General features: G+C 47.6%; 1 protein-coding gene across 5 annotated transcripts in view; it reads right to left on the reverse strand.

The window, feature by feature from the left end:
- The window catches only part of Sgsm2 (small G protein signaling modulator 2), a 41,644-nt gene extending 21,919 nt beyond the window's left edge, over nt 1–19,725 (reverse strand). For 2 of the 5 annotated variants that reach the window (XM_006246740.4, XM_063269061.1), the window contains exons 1-2: nt 19,098–19,235; nt 14,398–14,473 (exon numbers count right to left, since the gene is read on the reverse strand). In XM_006246740.4, the coding sequence (XP_006246802.1) occupies nt 14,398–14,473; nt 19,098–19,154 (133 nt within the window). In that variant the 5' untranslated portion in view covers nt 19,155–19,235. Of the gene's footprint in view, nt 1–2,365; nt 2,493–14,397; nt 14,474–19,097; nt 19,344–19,587 lie in introns of those variants that run through there. The other 3 variants (XM_039086013.2, NM_001107020.1, XM_006246741.5) reach the window with 3 other exon arrangements.
- Nucleotides 19,726–20,129: the final 404 nt, after the last annotated feature.

Below are 20,129 nucleotides of genomic sequence, written 5' to 3' on the forward strand. Positions count from 1 at the left end.
CAGAGGATTATGGGCCACTCCACAGGTGGGCAAAGTGATGTTTGTTTTCTTTGGTATAGGAAAGCAGAGGCCCTGTCAAGTTTGTTTCTTTTTCTCTTCCTTTCTCTTTTTCTCTTCCTTTCTTTTTCTTTTTGGAGTTGTTTTCTAGACTAGGCTGAACGCTGTTCTTCTGACTCCCTTGTGCTCAGAGATGGGTACAGGCACACTGAGAATGCCTGGCTTGTTACACAGGGCTGCAATCCAAACTCTAGGCCTCGTGACTGCACACCAAGTGCTCCTAACTGCTTGAGCCCTCTATCCAGCCCCAAGATAGCTTCGACTAGCACAGTCAGGATATGAAACATGGACTCAGGAAGTAACTACTAATTTATTTTAAAGGCAAAGTCTCATCAAGCCCAAACATCTCAAATTTGCTATGTAGCACAGTCTGGCTTTGAACTCTTGAGAACTTCCTGTTCTCTGAGGGGCTGGTGTGGTCCTGGAGTGTCCAGCTGAGTGATGCGCTTGTCAGTCTTTCAATCTGGGGCTGCTGCAGATCTCTGTTTGTGGGAGGGTGGTCCACCATTTCTGATGTTGAATCCTCAACGGATAGAGAAAAGAAACCACACTGAACAAAGCCAGAGTGGCAGCAGGTGGCAGCAGCCCTGAGGGAATCATGATCCTCAATGATGTGACTCACTGCAAAGGTAATGAGTCATTAGGCTTCCCACCTTCCCCCAGCCACTGCAAAGGAGCTGGGCTGGGATCTGGGGAGTAGCCACCCGTTTGGCCTCACCTGCCCTGCCAGCAGCCTCTCAGCACAGAAACAGGTTCTCCTGAGAGCCAGCAGAGGCAGGACTCAGCAATTATCACAAGGAGGGATTGCTGGGGGAAGCCCACACATCACTCCCAACACCGCTAGTTCACACCACCACTCCTGGGACATTCGGGCAGAGCGCCAAGCTGTGTCTACAGAAGGAGGAATCCCTCTCACCCTGCGGGTCTTCAGGGACCTGTGAGGCCAGGCGTTCTTGGCCTAGTTCCACAGCCTCCCTCAGCAGCAATTCCCAAAACCACAGGATCCTTCCCTGTCCCCACTGCAGAGATGAGAGTGTGATTGTGTGCCGAATGGAGATAAAATAATAATGATCAGAAAAAAGAACTGCTGCCTGAAGGGGCTGGCGGATGGGCTTCTTGGGCTCCAAAAATACATTAAAATTATGTATATTATACATGTATATTTATGTGAATCTCTGTTATGTTGCAATGCTCAAGTGCCCTCCTGCCCATGGGAAAGATTCGATGGCTTTCAACTTCTAAAAGAGGGTTCAGATTGTAAAAAGATTAAGAACCTTTGTTCTGCTTAATCATGCCCAACATGGTGGTACATGCTTTAATCCCAACATTCATGATGCCAAGGCAGAAGGCTGGAGAGATGGCTCAGTGGTTAAGAGCACTGACTGCTCTTTCAGAGGTCCTGAGTTCAATTCCCAGCAACTACATGGTTGGTCACAACCATCTGTAAAGGGATCCCATGCCGTCTTCTGGTGTGTCTGAAGACAGCTGCAGTGTACGCATATAGACAAAAATAAATAAATGTTTAAAAAAAAAAAGGCAAAAATCTCTGACTAAAGGCCAGCCTGGTCTACATACTGAGTTCAAGGCCAATCAGGGTTCAGTAGCAAGAATGTGTCTCCAAAAAACAATTTTTTACACTTATTTACTGTGTGTGGAGGTCAGAGGACAAGAATCAGACTCAAACTTGGGAGCAAGTATCTTTACCTACTGAGCCATTTTGCTGGTCCCATGCTCTGAGACATTTGAGTTGAGACAAAACCCAAACACGATCCTAACTTGTTTTGAATTTGTTCCCAGAGAAGGCCTTTTACAGACAGAGTGGGCACTATGAAGTCTCATTCCTCAGGGCAAGTCCAGGTAAAGACCTGTGTGACTTCATCATACCCAAGGACTCCAGGCAACTCCAGGTTCTCACTGCCTGAAACCTGCCACCAGAGTACTACACTGTTGCAGAGGCTATGCAGGTAACCACAGAACTAAAGCACCAAGATGTAAGTCCATTCCCCTGCAAAGTGAGCTGTCTGAGCTCTGGGCATTCAGCCATGGAGGTTGCAGGACTCTCTGTCTCAGTGAATTTTGTACCGTGTGGATTTGCCATAAGGTGGCAACCCTGACATCTTTTGGTTTATTTCATATGAGAAAAACATGTACTAGTCAATAAATCTCAACATAGAAAGGCTTGGACAAATACATTAAAACAGAGTTAGAAAAACAACCTACATAAAAAATTGCAAAATGAAAAAAGGACAGAAGCAGAGTTAGAGAGACAGGACTTAACAAGCATGACCCCCTCACTGCCTATCTTTACCTTCTGGTGCCTCTTAGGGCTTGGTCAAATGATCCCAGAGAACCTTCTCCACTGTCATCCATCCCATCACACTGACAGGAAAGCTCAGAGAGGCAGAAGCATGGCTAAATTTAACTCTAGCCCCTTGCTGTGAACACTCACAGAAGACTGATAAACTGTTCCTCCCACGGAAAGCTGACAACCACTGGCCAGCCCAGCCTGAGGGCCTCCTCCCGCTCTACAAAGTTATGGAGATTAGCAAATGCTTCCGGGGGCTGGAGAACACAGTGCTGATGAAGCCTACCAGCCTTGGTCTCAACCGGATCACCCATTCAAATGATCATTTAGAGTGGAGACATTGGGTCAGATCTGCTGGCACCAGCCTGTAATGTCTGCTACCTAGGAGACTAAGGCAGGAGGGTTGAAAGTTTACCCTGCCTGGGCTACAATGTAGAATGGAAAATTTGAGGGACAAAGAAGAGAGATACTGGAAGTTAGGTATACTGCTACAATGTTGCTAGTGGGAGGGTTAGTGACATCATTCCTATTTAGCAGTTTAGTATTTTCAGTCAAAGATGTAGAAAACTTTGACCCAGCAATCCCTCTTCTGGGATTTTTTTTCCTACTGGTGTAAGCGCACAATTAGTTGTAATAGTAAAGAACTGGAAACCACCCATGTGTCCATAGACAGGGATCAGGCTAACTAGATATGGTTTGTTCACCCAGGAGAGTAGTGTTCAGCTCTAAGAAGCAATGAGATGTTCTCTAGGAGCTTAGGGGAAACTTCCAAAAGCAAGGTTCAGGATGGTATCACTGCATGGCACCTTCTGCCTACAAAAAGGGTGAGCAGAGCCAGGTGTGGTGGCTCAAGCCTGTAAGTTTAGTACTTAGGAGGCAGGGTAACTGACATAAGTTCAAGGCCAGCCTGGGCTGTACAGTGAGTTTCTGTGTGAATCATTTTAAAATAAAGGAGGTGGGATAATACAGGTCACATATTCTTGTTGTTCCGAGGCAGGCTCTCATGTAGACTAGATGTCCTTAAGCTGCTCCGAGGCAGGCGCTCATGTAGACTAGATGTCCTTAAGCTGCTGATCCTCTGCTTCTACCTCCCAAGTGGTGAATTACAGGTGTGCGCCACCATGTTTAACCACACCATGTTTATTGGGATTTAAAAACAGTAACAACGAGCTGGAGCGATGGCTCAGTCATTAAAGGCTGGGCTCACAACCAAAACCAATAACAACCCTCTAGATGGGCACACAAGCAAAGGTGCTGTGTGTGTGTGCGCGAGTGTGCGTGAACGCTGCAGGGAGGGAAGGGGGTGCTCCTTTCATATAGCTTTGATTTTAGAAGCAGGTAAATGAATTACCAGCTTAAGATGATAATATCATCTTAATAATAATTGAGTAGGTGACCACCAACGGTTCCTAATGTGAGGTGATGCTGGAGACCTTCTGTAGTCTAGAACAGAATCAACCTTAGAATGGTTACTCTGTCCATAGAACCTACCCACTCTTACCCTAGCTCCTGCAGCAAATGAGGTCTTCTAAATGGTTTACTTCCTCGCGCTTAGCCACCAGTACCTGCTTAGAGCTGCAGCAGGTAACCTGAGCTTGGCAGAGAAATGATTCTAAGTGCTACGACAGGCCTGAGACTCAGGGGCTCACAAGAATGAACCGAAGCTAATACAGTGGTTGGGAAGGGTCCTCAGAGACAAGGAAGATGTCTACTGGTCCACCTTGTGTCTCAGCCGCACATTATTTACGTCTCTGTGTAGCTCCTGGCAACTGTGGGACTTACTAGATGGTGTTCAGAGGACTACCCAGTTGGGCTAGTAGAGGGGTCCAGCACTCACAATTAGCATAGCATGGCAGGAAGCTGGCCCAAGGACCAGGAGGAGTTGAGGATGGGAGGAAGGCAAGAGTGAAGAGAAGCAGGCACACCACCTCTGGCTCAGTTTCACCTTTTCTCCCCAGTGCCATCTGTGCAGTGGGAGTTGGGTTGTAGTTGCCATGGAGAACCTGAGGGAGGAAAGTGTGGGTGGAGCAGTCATCCACAACCTGGTCCTGGAGCTGTGGGGGCAACACCCAGAACAATTTTGTGGTTCTGGTTCAGGCCTGTGAATAGTGGAGAGGAGACAGGAGGAGCTGTCTGGCTGGGAGGGGAGGGGAGGAGAGGAGGAAGCTCATAGTGGAACTCTGGAATTGCCCAAGTTAGAGCTTTGCTGCAGGTGAAGGAGGAACAGAAAGGCTACCTACCCCCAGGCACCTGGGCCTCTCTCCTTCCCACCCCTTAGATCTTGGATTGCCTATTTCTGCCCTGGGTTTGGTAATGGCTGCCTATGCTCATAGTGAATACTCCCACTCTACTTGGAACACATTTTCTCTCAGCTTGCAAGGTGATACTAACTTTACTTAAACTCTGGGGCCCTCAGCATTGCTCAACTCCCCAAATAAGAAAGCAACATTCCCCTATAGATTTGATGTAGAGGAGAAGGAACTGGCCCGGCTTTCTGGAGTCGAGGTGAGAGAAATGAGAGCCAGGCCACACATATGTGCACATCCCAGGTTATCCTTCTCCTTAAACATCATTTGGTTGAGAGAGATTTCAGACTTCTGAAGAGATGGTTTGTGGTTAAAAGGGAGATTTCAAGCATACACAAAAGTAAGGATCCCCTATAGACCCACTGCCCAATTTAAATAGTTAACAGGTATCAGTTAAATTTCATTTCAGCTAAACCACATGTACCCAACCTTTTCCTATCTTTGGATTATTATTATAATTTTATTTATCTTTTTTTATTTATTGAGATAGGGTATTTACTTAGTTACTTAGGGGTTCTCTGTGCTATCCTAGCTGACTGTCCTGGAATTCCCTCTGTGGACCAGGCTGGCCTCGAACTCAGAGAGATCCACCTGCCTCTGCCTCCTGAGTGCTGGTATTAAAGGCATGCACCACCACTCCCAGCTCTATCTTTGGGTTATTTGAGGTAACTTTTAGACATTTGACCCACATATATATATACCTTTACTGAACAATAATACTTTTTTCCTTTTTTTGGAGTCAAAGTCTTGCTATATTACTCTGGCTAATCTAGGAACTCATGTTGGCCAGGATGGCCTCAAATTTACAGTCGTCCCCCTGTTTATACTGCTCCAGTCTGGGACTAAAGCCATGTGCCACTACCACCTGTCTTTAAAATGTTTTAAAACACTTTTTAAATGTGTGTTTGCGTTCAGACTCATATGTGTGCCAACATATACATGTACTTACTACCTACCATATGGAGCCAGAGGCAGTGGGGGTGGTCATTTCTCTCCCTCTACCATGTGGGTTATGGGGATAGAATCCAGGTCATGAGGTTTGGCAGAGAGCAGTTTTAGCCAGTAGGCCATCTTCCTGACCAGAGCTGAAAAGCTACCTGGACACCATGCTACATGCTTTGCTTACATGGCTCTTTTGAGCTTTTCATCTCCAGAGCTTGAGCACTGAGCTGACCACCTCTAGCCCTGAGTAGCTTTTCCAATGCTGTAATTTACCTTCTGGAGGCAGGCTCAGAAAGGAAAATGAGTACCTAACTGGCTATGGGTTAGACATGAACAGCATGCAAACCTTGGTCTATCTGACTCCAAAGACTCGGCACCGGACCAAACTGCATGACCTTGGCTATGCCCTAGCACATGGGGAAGGAAAACAGTTGCTTTGGACATTGCCTTCCTTCCTGACCATAGCTGAAAAGCTTTCTGACTTGTTCATTTCTGGATGGAAAGCAAAAGATAGATAGTCTGGGAATAAGCTAGTCATTGGATGCAGGAGGGAAAGAGTCGCTTTTGCTGAAAAGAGTCAGGTTAGCTGGCAACTGCCTCGAGTCTGAATCACAAAATGTGCAGAAGCATCTCTGGCTGCAGTATCCCAGGTGGGATGTAACTGCCTGCAGCACCGGCTGCTCTCCCGGCTTATTAGTATCTCTTTGCCATTCCCTGGAGGAGCTCACGGCAGGGAAGACCTAACTGGCTAATGAAAGCTGCTTAGCAACAGGGAGCTGGTTAATAAAGCCCTGCGTTATTCCCGGTTCCAGGCTCCACCCCCACCTCCCATTACAACTCAGCCTCAAGCAACCCTCAGGTCGACCCAGGAAAGCTTCGGGTTGAGAAGGCTGGCCCAGCCCTACCCACAATGCCTAGCAACTGGTTGTGAAAATTGCTCTTGAAAGTCAGAATCCTCTCTCAGCCACCTAAGGTTAAGATCCACAGGGCTGAGGGTGGAGCTCTGCCTCAGGATCAAGGTTCAATCCCCAGCTACACACACACACACACACACACACACACACACACACACACACCCAAAAACCAGAAAAAATTCAACCTAGGGGCCAGGCATAGTGGTGCATGCCTTTTATCCCAGGCAGAAGCAGGCAGATCTCTGACTTTAAAGTTAGCCTAGTCTACATATTGAGTTTCAGGCTAGCCAGAGATACTCAGTGGGGCCTAGTTTCAAAAGCAGGAATAAAACTTCACAATCCTAGTACTGAACTAGGCAGGTAGAGAAGGTCAGGTTCAGCGAAACATAGTTTCAATGGCTGGTGCTTCACTTACCTCAAACCAGTTGAAGGTAAGAGAAGAACTATGCATAGGCACATGCGTTATTATTTCAGATGCAAGTTCTGGGCGCAACTTGAGATAATTGGATGTTTACTGCTGACTCTGAGTGCTCTGTTTATACATGCTAATAGCACCTTCCGTCCACCAAGGAAGGAGGTGGTGGGAGACACCAGTCAATGGGGGTAAACGCTGGGAGGTGGAAGGGATGTTGACAAAGCCACAGAGAAAGTGCAGGGTTGGGGATTTAGCTCAGTGGTAGAGCGCTTGCCTAGGAAGCCCAAGGCCCTGGGCTCGTCCCCAGCTCCAGAAAAAAAAAAAAAGAACAAAAAAAAAAAAAAGAGAAAGTGCAAACATAAAGCCTTTAACTTCATTCAACTAGAGATTGGACCCAGAATCTCAGACAGCTAAGCAAGTATTCTCTGAGCTCCACCCCAACAGGAAGTCTTTGTCTGTTTTGAGAGAGAGTTTCTCTGTATATCCTAGCTGTCCTGGAACTCAGAGAAGCCTGCCCGCACCTACCTCCTGAGTGCTGGGACTAAAGGCATGTGCCACCACCTGGCTTTACAGTGGTTTTTTTTTTTTGGTTCTTTTTTTCGGAGCTGGGGACCGAACCCAGGGCCTTGCGATTCCTAGGCAAGCGCTCTACCATTGAGCTAAATCCCCAACCCCTACAGTGTTTTAAAACACTTATTTTGTGTGTGTTTGTGTGTGGACATGCATGTGTACCAACGTTCATATGTACTATCTACCATGTGGGGTCAGGGGCAGTGGGCGCAGCCATTTCTTTCCCTCTACCATGTGGGGTCTGGGATAGAACTCAGGTCATACATAAGGTTTGGCACTGAGCAGTTTTACCCACTAAGCCATCTTTCAACCATACTTTAAACTCTATTTTTTAAAAAAAGGTTTATTTATTTATTTATTTCATGTATGAGTACATTGTAGCTGTCTTCAGACACACCAGAAAAGGGCATCGGATCTCATTACAGATGGCTGTGAGCCACCGTGTGGCTGCTGGGAATTGAACTCAGGACCTTGGGAAGAGCAGTCAGTGCTCTTAACCACTGAGCCATCTCTCCAGCCCCAAACTCTATTTTAAAAATTAAAATGTGTGTGTGTGTGTCTATGCGCACACAGGTATGAAGGTCAGAGGACAGTCTAATAAGCCTGGTTCTCCCCACCTTCCTGGGGATTGAACTGGCTGTCAAGCTCACGTCTTTGAGCAGTAAGTGCTTTGCTTTTACTTGCTGAGCCATCTCTATACTCCTTCTCTTTAAAAAGATTATTCTCTTTAATTATATGCATGTGTGTGCGTATAACATGTTTATGTGACAGGCCGGAAGAGGAGGTTGGATCCCTTGGAACTGCAGCTACAGAGGATTTGTGAACTCTCGCTATCTCCTGATTAGACCTCCCAAGTGCTCAGGAACAGTGTGGGCCACCACACCCTGCCTTACTTATCAGTAAGTCTTTACAGTAACAGTTGAAACTTTAAAGACCAGGCTAGAGGAGCTCAGTGACAGAGTGCCGACATGTGCAATTCTCAGTACCTCACACAACCTCCACCCCTAACCCCAGAAAACCACAAAGCAAGGGCCAGCTATGGTCTTGCAAAAGCAAACCTGACAAAACTTGGAAGGCAAAAAGGGGATGTCAAAGGTTTTTTTTTTTTTTTTTTTTTCCTGTGATGGTGGTTTTGAGTTCATTTGCCAAGCTCCATCCTAGCCTATCATGACAGATAAATTGGAGGGACGGAAGCTCTGGTATGGGGTACAGGGGTGGCCCCGAGCAGCATAGCCACAAAGCTTGGCAGGAGAGACAGCACCTGGGCAAGACCTTTCCCTAGATTTCTTGCCCTTACAAGGGGTCCATGTAGCCCAGGCTGGCCTCCAAACCTCTCTATAACTGAGGTTAGCCTTGAACGCCTGGTGTTCCTTCCTCCACTTGAGCAGATGCTGGGATCTGTAGGCATATTTCACATATCCATCTTAACAAGGAAGGTGTCTATGTGTAGGGCCTGAGTGGCTTCTGGACAGATGGGTTTAGAAACCACAGCACTTTAAACAAATGTACCTTTCTTTGATGGTCTTGTGACGCCTGCCCCAGAGTCCCACTCTGAGCCTTGAGTATCAGGAGTCAAAGTCTGGTCATAACTTTGTTAGGTCTGCCCACAGCCAGGTTTTAATACAGAAAGTCTTTGGTTCCATTTGGTTCTCTTGGAAGGTTTTATTTCCTGCTCAAATATATGCACCCTGAATTTTTAAAAATAATTTTTTTAGATTAATTTATTTTTATTTTGTGCAGTGGTGTTTTGCCTACATGTAAGTCTGTGTGAGGATGTCACATCACCTGGAACTAGAGTTAAAAAGAGTTGTGCGCTGCCATGTGGGTGCTGGGAATGGAACCCAGGTCCATCTCTTCTACTGCAACCCTAAGAAATCTTTTTTTTTTTTTGGTTCTTTTTTTTGGAGCTGGGGACTGAACCCAGGGCCTTGCGCTTCCTAGGTAAGCGCTCTACCACTGAGCTAAATCCCCAGCCCCAACCCTAAGAAATCTTAAGCCAAGTCCTCCTTGTCATGCTATGGACCTTAGCTCTTAAATGTGCTGGGACAGATTTTTTAACTGTAAACTGTGAGACGTAACCTCATGTGGGGTGTGTGAGGGACGTGACCTTGTATGGGGTGTGTGACTGAATGTGGGAGGGCATCACAAAACCCCTGGGAATAATAATACATGTAATGATCAATAATTAATTTAAAATCAAATATTTTGGGTTGACAAGCAGGCTCATAACCAGGCCTACCTCAGTTTGATCCGCACATTGGTTTTTATAGACAGGGTTTCTCTGTGCAGCGCTAGCTGTCCTGGAACTCACTCTGTACACCAGGCCCACCACCTGGATGGAAGGCTGATGTTTAATCTCGACCTTCTGAGGCGGGAATGTCCACCTTTAATGTGTGCCACACCTTCTGGTGGCAGCCTGTAGAGAGGCCATGGAAGAAGGAAGCTTTTGCTCTTTGCCTGTCTGCTCTCTGTATCCCTGGCAAGTCCAATCCTTCACTGACATTGGAGCCTGCTTCTTTGGGATTCTGAAGATCAGTTGAGATATCCAGCCCCATGGATAAACAACTACCAGACTCTTGGGCTTTCTGTTAATAGACAGCTATTGTTGGACCACAGCCTGTAGCCAGTCTAATAAATCCCCCCATCCCCATCCACCCAACCCCCCATCAATCCCCAAACCTCCCATCTCCCCTTCCATTCATCCATCTCACACACACACACACACACACACACACACACACACACACACACACACGCACGCACATTCATTCTATTGGTTCTGTTTCTCTAGAGAACCCTGACTAACAGCCCTTGCCACCCTGGCACATGTGTCCCACCCACATGATAAAGGTAAATACAACCAAGCATATAATGAATCCTGGTCGTTTCTGGTGGCATTCCCAGGTGCTGCAGCCACCACTTTACTGCAGCCTTGGTTCTGAGCAGCCGTGTGCACTGTGCACACATTACATCACACCAGCAATGCTGCCTGCCGTGCCGAATTCCAGACCTAAGATTCCTGTGTGTGATGACCCTCCTTGTTTGTACTGTATAATGTTTTCTCCTCTTATAGAAACACAACAGTTTAATTACAAAGACTTCTAGTAATTTCTTCCTACCATTCCTCAGCATGTATCAAACTAGCATGTCTCTGTATTGTATTATCAGGATGTTGAATTTCATTTCTTATAAATTACACTTTTTAATATTTTGTGTATATGTGATGTTGGAGTGTGAGCACATGCACGTCAGAGCGTGTATGGGGGAATCAGAGGACAACTTCAGTCACTTCAGTCTGTCCTTCTACCAGGTTCTGAAGACTGAACTCAGGCCATAGAGTTTACATGGCAAGACTGAGTCATCTTGCCAGCTTGGAATGTTTGATTTTAAAATGGGTTATCTGAGTTGCTGATGTGAATTTCATTAAAAGTCATTAAATAAATAAGATGGGTGTGGTGGCCCATGCTGTTAGTTCCAGCATTTGGGAGGTAGAAGCCGGAAGAGACTTAGTCAGTTTGAGGCTAGCTTGGTCTTCACTGTGAGATTCAGGCCAGCTAGGGCTCCATTGTGAAGGCCTATCTCAAAAACAAACAAATAACCACCCTCCCCCACATGCATGCACGCACGCACAAATTCCAAAACTGCAAGGCAGAGAGAGAGGAAAAGAAGCCCAGATTCAGCTGGGGAGATGGCTCCCTCTGGAGTTTGCTGGCCAGCCAACCTAGCTTAATCTGTGAACTCTGGGTCTAGGTGAAGAGACCTGGTCCCCACACACAAGGTGGGTAGCCCCTGAGAACAGCATCTGAGGTTGATTCCCTGCCCTCCTCATGTACCCACACCTACAAACAACCACACCCAGAAAAACGCTAACACACCAACACACACAAAATCCCAGACTTCATGGAGCCCAGACAAAGCCGGGGCCTGAATTCCTGTGGCAACTTAATCAGGACTGGCGCTTGACACGGAGCAAGTGCTATTGGGCCACTTCAGCCCATGACACTGCTGCTTCACATCTGGGCAGCTTCTCTTACAAACATTTTGGCATTTGTGTTTGCAATAGTGACTCTGGAGACTTGAAGGCTTTGTTTTGTCTACTACAATAACTGAAATGGCTCAAAAAAAGCCTGTGCTCCTTGAGTGCGATCTGCCCCGATGAAAGAGCTCAGAGCTTTAGCTCCTGGAGGGCTGTGAGTCCCAGGCCAGCTGTGAGAGAGCTGGCCGGTGCCTCCTACCTCAACGGCCAGAATGTGGAATACTCACTGCTCTTCTCCTGCTGGCCTCCCTCCAGCCCTCTTCCCTTCATTCTCCCCTGGCTACCCACACGCAGTGCCCATGCACAAGCTGTTCTCACTATGTGGTAGCTTTCTACAGTGTGCGTTTTGACAAAGCCTAGCACTAAGCCAGAATTCTAATATGCTTCGAGGCTAATAATGACACTGGGGAGCCTTTTCTTGTCTCTCTCCCAGAGCACGTGTTCTATGAAGAAGAGGAGGAGGTAAAAGCAGGCTGCAGACGGATGCATAAGGGCATCGTATGAGAGAGCTGGGGAAACTCACCAAAAAGAGAGATGATGGGACTGCAAAGACAGCATGCCTAGCCCTGGCCTGGACACCCAAAGGAGAAGGAGACTGTCTGCTCTTGGACTCCAGGCATGCTTGCAGACATAAACTCAATCCCCACACTCAATCCCCCTCCCTTGAGGGGGAAACCACTGCTCTAGTTTGATTTATTTAACTTTTTAATTTTTGGTTTTGCGAGACATGGTTTCTCTGTCTTAGAGTCACTCTGCAGACCAAGCTGGCCTCAAACTCTGAGAAACACACTTGCCTCTGCGCCCCCCCCCCCCCCCCCCCCCAGTGCTGGGTTAAAGGCACGTGTCATCACGCCTGGCAACACTGCTCTCATTTTAAAAGATCGTGAGGGGAAACAACAAACTAGTCACAGAGGAGCATGGCGAGCTGGTGCATGCTTGTGTCCCATGTGTGAGGCTGCAGCAGAAAGACCAAGAACTGAGAACCTGAGTGTGTTCAAGGCCAGCCAAGGACGGGTAGAATAAGAGAGGGAGGGAGGGAGGCAGAGAGAGAGAGAGAGAGAGAGAGAGAGGAGAGGGAGAGAGGAAAGAGAAAATGGAGGGGAGGATAAGGAAGAAAGAGAACATTTAAGTATTATTATGCAGAACACTACTTTTTTTAAAGACTTATTTATTTATTATATATAAGTATATTGTAGCTGTCATCAGACACACCAGAAGAGGGCATCGGATCCCATTACAGATGGTTGTGAGCCACCATGTGGTTGCTGGGATTTGAACTCAGGACCTCTGGAAGAGCAGTCAGTGCTCTTAACCGCTGAGCCATCTCTCCAGCCCCCCAGAATACTACTTTTTTTTTTTTTCCCGGAGCTGGGGACCAAACCCAGGGCCTTGTGCTTCCTAGGTAAGCGCTCTACCACTGAGCTAAATCCCCAGCCCCATCAGAATACTACTTTTTAAAGCCCTGTGTCACACAGCCTCTGCTCACTGGCTGCCTCTCCCAACCACTATAACTCCCTCTAGAATTTTTTTCTTCCATAGATCTTTTATTATGTATTATTACAATATATTTTTTTCATACATTTTTTTTTCTGTCTGTCTGCCTCTTAGCAGGATTTATGTTTCTGGGACAGAGACTGTCTACCTTGTCCCTACCACCCTGCTGCACCGAGAATACTGTCTGGCGGGCTGCCGAACGAATGGGAAAGGCAGCTCTGTCTCACTGTTGCCAAAAGCAGGGCGAATGAGAGGCTCTGAGGGGCTTGATGCCAAGCCTGACAGATGACCTGTTGGTGATCCTTGGTTGACCACAGAGGAAAGAGAGACCAGACTCCCAACAACTGTCCTCTGAACCCCACACAGGTGCCATAGTCCATACGTGTGCATACATGTACCACACGAAATATAATGTAAATGCAAAATAAAAAAATAAGTCACTTCTTCCCAGTGTGTGACTACTAGCACACGCTAGGTTCCGGTACCCTTCCCACCTTACGGGGTGTTAGGGGATGGCCAAGTTTGTGGAAATCAAAGAAAACTTTGTATAGATGAAAGCTTTCTCCTACAAAGGCAGACATCTGATGCTTCCCCATCATGCAACCTAGAGGTACCACAAGAGGTTCTGGCTGTTTCTTTTTGCTTATGTTCATGCTCTTCTGCATTTAGCCAAGTGATGGGGATAGGAGAATGGAGCAACCAGAAAGATGTGGCAGCCAAAAAGCACAGAAAATCATCCAAAAGTGCCAATCCTTTCCCAGAGGGAAAGGGACAGATAAGACAGGTGGTTCCAAAATCCAAAGCGCTCAGGGCAAGGTTCTCGACGTGTGGTCCCCGGACAGTACCCAAGCTTCCTCCCTGAGCATGGAAGAAAGCCAGAGCCTCAGGACACTCCAGACCTACCAGAACCAGAAATGCCTTAACAAGACCAGGAATGTTTTGTTCTGTGATGCTGAATCTCACGAGAGGGTGTTGGAGCCTCTAGACTCTGATGTTCTAGACCCTTGCGAGCAACTATGTAGGTATGGCGACCAAACCCGGGTCCTCTGGAAGAGCAGCCAGGATATTTTGTTTTGTTCTTCCAGAAAGGGTTTCTCTGTATAACTCTGGCTGTCCTGGAACTTGCTCTGTAGATCAGGCTGCCCTAGGATACTAAAATATACAGATTCTTGCAACCTGAAGCCTCTGATTCAGTAGATCTGTGGTAGGACTCAAAATAGACTTCGAGAGTGTTTGGATTGATTGGGACTTGTATTCATATTTGAGAGTTACTAAACCAGAAGACTCATCTTCCCCAGGTCCCAGGACCAAGTTCTCAGTTCTAAGCCTGTAACCCATCACAGAAAATGTTCACTCACCACACAGAGCAATGATGTGGCTGCTATCTTCATGTACGAATTTCCTGGTGACAGCCTCTTCCATGATTTGCTTCACCTGTGAATAAATGAGCACCTCCATTATTTTAATAAATTTTTGATGGGCTACAGATCAAACTCAGGGCGAACCCTCGGTCACATCATTATTTTTAATTTTCCTCCTTAGCATCTTTAACCATGGGTTTGAGGGTACAGCTCAGTGGTCAGGCATGTTCTGCATACACAAGGCTCTAGATTCCATTCTTGGTACCAAAAGAAAAAAATTCAGCAACAGAACGGGTCTATGAAAAGGTAAGTAGCTTGGTTTTGACCTTGTAGTCTCTGTGTTTAGACACTTGCAGAGATGACAAAGAAGGGAGTGGGGTGGGAAGTGCTCCTAGCATAGTCTGCCCCAAGAGTTTTGGAGAGGAAACTAAGAGATGTCAAACCCACCAACCAATCAGTGTCCAGTTCAGACAAAAGGGTCCTCCTGCCTAGAAACCAAAGATGGAGACTATTTGCTCATCCACACTCAGCCGGAGAAGGGCTTCTGGGCAGACACACTTTCCTTTGGGATGCAGCTCAGTAAAATTGGCCCCCCCTCCTGAGGATAGGAGTAGGCCCATCCAGGTCTCACCGACCCTAACTGTTAGGTCCTAAAACTCTGATGTTTTAGGGTTTGAATGAGAGGCTAGCCTGAGCTAAGTAGTATGTGATAGAGCCTGAGCTACAGAGTGAGACCATCTCAACTCCCAATCCCCAACAGGCACTTACAAGATGGGGATGTCGCTCTACAGTTGAGTGCTTGATTGACATTCAAGGTCCCCAGCTTTAATCTCTAGGGCCACAAAAAAGGTGTTCTCATTGTTTATTATCATTTCTTAATCATATAAAAAAGAGCTTCCGTGATAATCTCACAGGCTTCGTTAGTTTTCACACACTGGATACTTTTAGGGCAGGAAACAAGTGCCAGATCTAGTGGCGCAAGCCTGATCCTAACCCTTGGGAGGTGGAGGCAGGAAGATCGAGTTCAAGACCCAGGCTGGCTAGAGGACTCAGCAGGTAAAAGTTCTTCCTGAGCAAATCTGATGACCCGAGTTCGACTCTCAGAACCCCAAATAAAAGAGGAAAAAGAGACTAGACTCTACAAAACATCCTCTGACCCACAGATGTACACACACACACACACACACACACACACACACACACACACACACCACACCACACCACACACCCCGAGTGAAAGAAGAGTTCAAGGTCAAGGCCGGTCTAGGCTACACAGCAAGTATGAGGCTAGTTTGGGCTAGGACACTGTGTCTCAAACAACAAATGAAATAGAATATAGAACCTGTTTGCCCAAGTACGTGTTTTATTATCTCCCCTCCAGTCTCCACTTTTTCTGAGAGGACTCACATAGCCACTATCTATCTTTCCTTTTTCTTTTTTTGTACTGCTAATTGAACCCAGGGCTTTGTGCATGCTGGGCCAGAAAACAAAACTATTTCTCTATTTTTTCAGACCTTTTTGTTATTGCTGTTTTGAGGCAGGGTCTCACAATGTAGCCTTGGTTGGTCTGGAACTCACTATCTAGACAAGGCTAATCTTGAACTCAGAGATCTACCTTCCTCTGCCTCTTGACTGCTGGAGCCACCAAGACCTCTACTTAATTTTTTGAGGTAGGATCTTACTAAGTTCCCAAAGCTGACCTGGAATTTACTATATAACCCATTCATTCCTCTTCCATCTGCCTTCTGAGGTGCTAAGATTATAGGCCTATGCTGCCAGGCCCAACCTCTGGGTTCTTATATTAGTCCTGCACTTAAAAAAGAATGAATGAAATAACGGTATGAAGTGTTTTGTGAGTTGTTTCTTTTGCTTGCCTGAATGATTGTGAGATTCGTTTCGGTTGTATCTGTTGGGTATACTGGGAATGTGGATTGTTCATTCCCAATTGTGTGACAAGACCACAGTCAACTGGCACTTAGGTACTTTCCAGCTTGGGGTTGTTATGAATCATATGAACATCTGGACATATTTTCTGATGAACATTTGTGCTGGCTTCTAAAAATGTATATTTCTAGGCAAGGCATTTCTGATGCACATATTCTGCTTCAGTGTCTAGTAATACTGCCAAAATGTTCTCCGAGTGGCTGTGGCAATTTACACTTGCACCGACAGAACGACGTTTTAGTTGCTCTTAGCACTTGTGCCAGATTCCATGGGGAATCTGCCAGGAGACAGATAACCACCAGTGGGAATCAAGAGATGGGTTTCCTCAACCCCAGTATAAAATCCTACAGAATAAGCCATTAGCAGAGACAGTCCTTACCTTTTAAAGGATTTATTTATCTTTACTTTATGTGAATGGGTATTTTGTCTGCATGCATGTCTGTGCACGACGTTTATGTGGTACCTGCAAAGGCTAGAAAAGGACATTAGCTCCCCTGGAATGAGAGCTAACAGTTGTTAGCTGTCATGTGACTTCTGGGAATCAAACTTGGAAGAGCACCCAGAGCTCTTAAGCATAGAGCAGGCTCTCCAGTGCTTTCTCTTTTGTTTTTTGAAATTAGGCGTTTGCTCTCATGGTCCACACTAATCTTTGGCTGCCATCCGCTGGACAGGACGTAGTGTCCTGATGACACCCTGGCTTCCAGAGAGCTTTGCTTTGTCTCACCTGATTACCTATTTATTTACTTTCAAGTCCAGCCTCACTATGTAACCTTGGTTGGCCTGGGGATCATAGGGACCAGAAGGGATTAAAGGTATACACCACCTCACCAGGCCAGGGTCCTCTCTCAACATCCACCATATCACATGGAGAGCGGCAGAGCACCTAAAGGATATGGGGAAGGAAGGACTTGGAGGTTTCTCTCTGCTGGAACAGCTCATGGTTAGTGCTTAGGTAACCCAGGATTTGAGGATCCGAGGATCCGATTCCTGCACTCTGAGCTGTTAAAAGCTTCCTCGATTACTTCCCAGGGGGGGTCTTTGCAGGAACTCCCAACTAAGGATCAACAGGAGAGACAAAAAGCTGGAGAGGTGTAGATCTGGTTAGGAGGACCTCACTGATGATTTTAGATTAGTCCAGAGGTCCTGTCTTGCCTTTCCTCTGCTTCTCAACTGTCTCTTCTTGCAGCCTTTTCTGTAAATCAAGCACTAAAAGAGAGAACTATGTGGAGTTCAGAGCAAGTCAGCCTTTGCCTGGAAGATATATCCTTGCAGAACAAATATTCAGTTTTCAAAGGAACCTTCTTGAAATAGAATCTTTGAATACTGGGAAGAAAATCATGTTCTCCAAAGTATTTCCTCACGTACCCAATCGATTCTCAAATTTGGTTTTAAATAATTCTAGCAACACACCCATAGTTCCTACTCACTTGCATCCCCCCAAATCTCTTAGTTTTAGCTTGCTGTCTTCCTGGGGGGTAATCATTGAGAGCTCACTTTTCTTTGGTGACAAAACTGGAGCTTAAGACTATTTTGAAAAAGCACTGGCCTAAGAAACCCTTACTTGGCCACTTTACAGCAAAAGCACAGTGAAGCTGTTCACACAAGCTGGAAAGATAATGACTTTGACTTTTTTTGTCAAGAAGGAAGAGAAGAGTTAGAGCGCATGAGCCATGTGGTTAATGCAGAGTAAAAGCCCCGAGTCTTCTCAAATCCTCAAACTCTAAGGGTGCATGAAAGAATGATACATTTATATATGTGAGATGAATAGTATTATCCTATTTTAAAAAGAGACTAGGGAACTGAGACTTGAGTTTAAGTAACTTTACTCAAATTCACACAGATGTAAGTCTGGACTCTTCAAGACGATCTCACCAGATCTCAGTTTCCACGGTCAGTAGATGTATTTACTAAATAGAGTGCCTATTAGTGTGCCGGGCTCTGGAAACAAAACAATGAACAAGCAGACAGTCCCTTGCCTTCCTGTAGTTCACACCTAGTAGACCTAGCTACAGAAGCAAGGCTGAGGAAGGAAGCCTCATTCATCTCATCAACACTGCAGGCTCTCTCACAAGCTGGTGAGTCATTCATATGGACAGCCCCACCCCCCCTAACCCCCGAAATTGAAATGAGCTTTTAAGCAGCGTCAAGGTAAAGGGGATTAGTAGAGAGAAACCCTTGTGTCTGAAGGATTTCCCTCAAAAGGGGAAAATAATCTGAGTCTCAAAATCCATTCTTAAAAATACCCGAGTTCCTGGGTAAGGAGGTGGGCGTGGAGGGAGAAACAGTAAGGTGTGCAGCGAACCCTCAGCCAGGCACGACTCACTTGCCAGAGGAATACAAGAGGGCGGGGTGTTGGACACCCGAGAGCGAAGCCCCTAAAACTGTGGCTCGCGTCTCCGGGAGGCCCGTGGGGACCCCGCCCCCTCCCTGAGCAGTACGAGCAATGAATGGGCAACTCGGGTTCTCCAGCAATCGCCGTTACCCCTCCCCCGACCGAGATCTCCCCGCGTTGCTGCCGTCACAGGGCGGGGAGCGGGAGAACGGCGGAGCAAACAAGCCCCAGGGCGCAAGCCTGACCCTGGCCGAGGGCGCTGCCAGGGACGCAGAGAGGGACGTGGGGCGCGGCCCTAACAGGACCCCGCCCCCGCCTGGCACGGTGGGCTGGCGGCCGCGCGCGTGGGTGCCACGAACTCTCTGCTCGAGGGCCAGCCCAGGGAGGGGTGCGAGCCCCTGAGACCTTGCCCCGACCGTACCTCCTTTTTCACGTTCCACAGCAGCTTTTCTTTGACTGCGTCCTCTGCGCTGCCCATGGTGCGGCAGGTGGCGGGCAGGCGGCACCAAGCGGCCCCCGAAGCCCCCGTGCGCCCTCACCGCCTCCGCACCTCCCGACTCAGCGCCCCACACGCGAGGCGGAGCCCCCGCCCGCTGCACTCCCCGCCTGCAGCCGCCGCAGCCACTGCCCGGTGCTCAGCTCCGCAGCCATCTTCCGAGCCCCGCAGACGTCAGGCAGCAGGCCCGGCCCCTTCCCACAGCCGGCAGGGAGGGGGTGTGTGCGCTGCGACTGGGGGGGGGGGTCAGGGCGGGTGCGGACGCCTGGGGGCGTCGGGCCCGGGCGCGCGCCGCAGGGATGGTTGTCATGGCGACCGGCCCGCTCCCGCCCCGAGGGCGCGAACCCGCATTGTGAGCGCTGGGAGTCAGCCTCTCGCCACTGCACAAGCGGGCAGACTTTGAAGAGGTACTTACTTCTGGCCTAACCTAAACCACAGTAACCGCTCCCTACTCCTGGCCCCTCGGAGAGGCGTTAAGGAGCCAAGGTCTCGGCTCTGGGTCACTGTGGTTCGAACATGATCCTGTCACTCCTCCGGATCCTGTGGCCTGCCAGCAGTTCTTAGTCGCAACGCTTGCAGGAGAAAAGCAAGAACCCGACCACGAGCTACGAAGAGCAGGTGCCCGAGCACAAGAGGAAGCCTTCGCTCTCCTTCGGGTCTCCACGTCCGGTTTTTGTTCATCTTGCAGAATTGTTGGGAGAGAGGGGCACGAGTCGGAGTAAGAGACAGAACGGAGCCGGTGACACGAGTCCCTTCTAAGTGACTCGCGTTGGGAATTAGAGTCATAGAGGAAAGAAAAGGATACCCAGTTACACGTTTTATTCCTTTATACAATTCATTGGGACCGGAGAGAGCGGCGTGGAAAATCTACTTTTATTTCTTCCCATGTGATGTAACTTTAGGGTGCAAAGGTGGGAAGATGAGAGCAAAGTAGATTTTTCTAATCAAGAGACGAAG

The sequence above is a fragment of the Rattus norvegicus genome, chromosome 10, assembly GCF_036323735.1.
Source record: "Rattus norvegicus strain BN/NHsdMcwi chromosome 10, GRCr8, whole genome shotgun sequence".
NCBI lineage: Eukaryota > Metazoa > Chordata > Mammalia > Rodentia > Muridae > Rattus > Rattus norvegicus.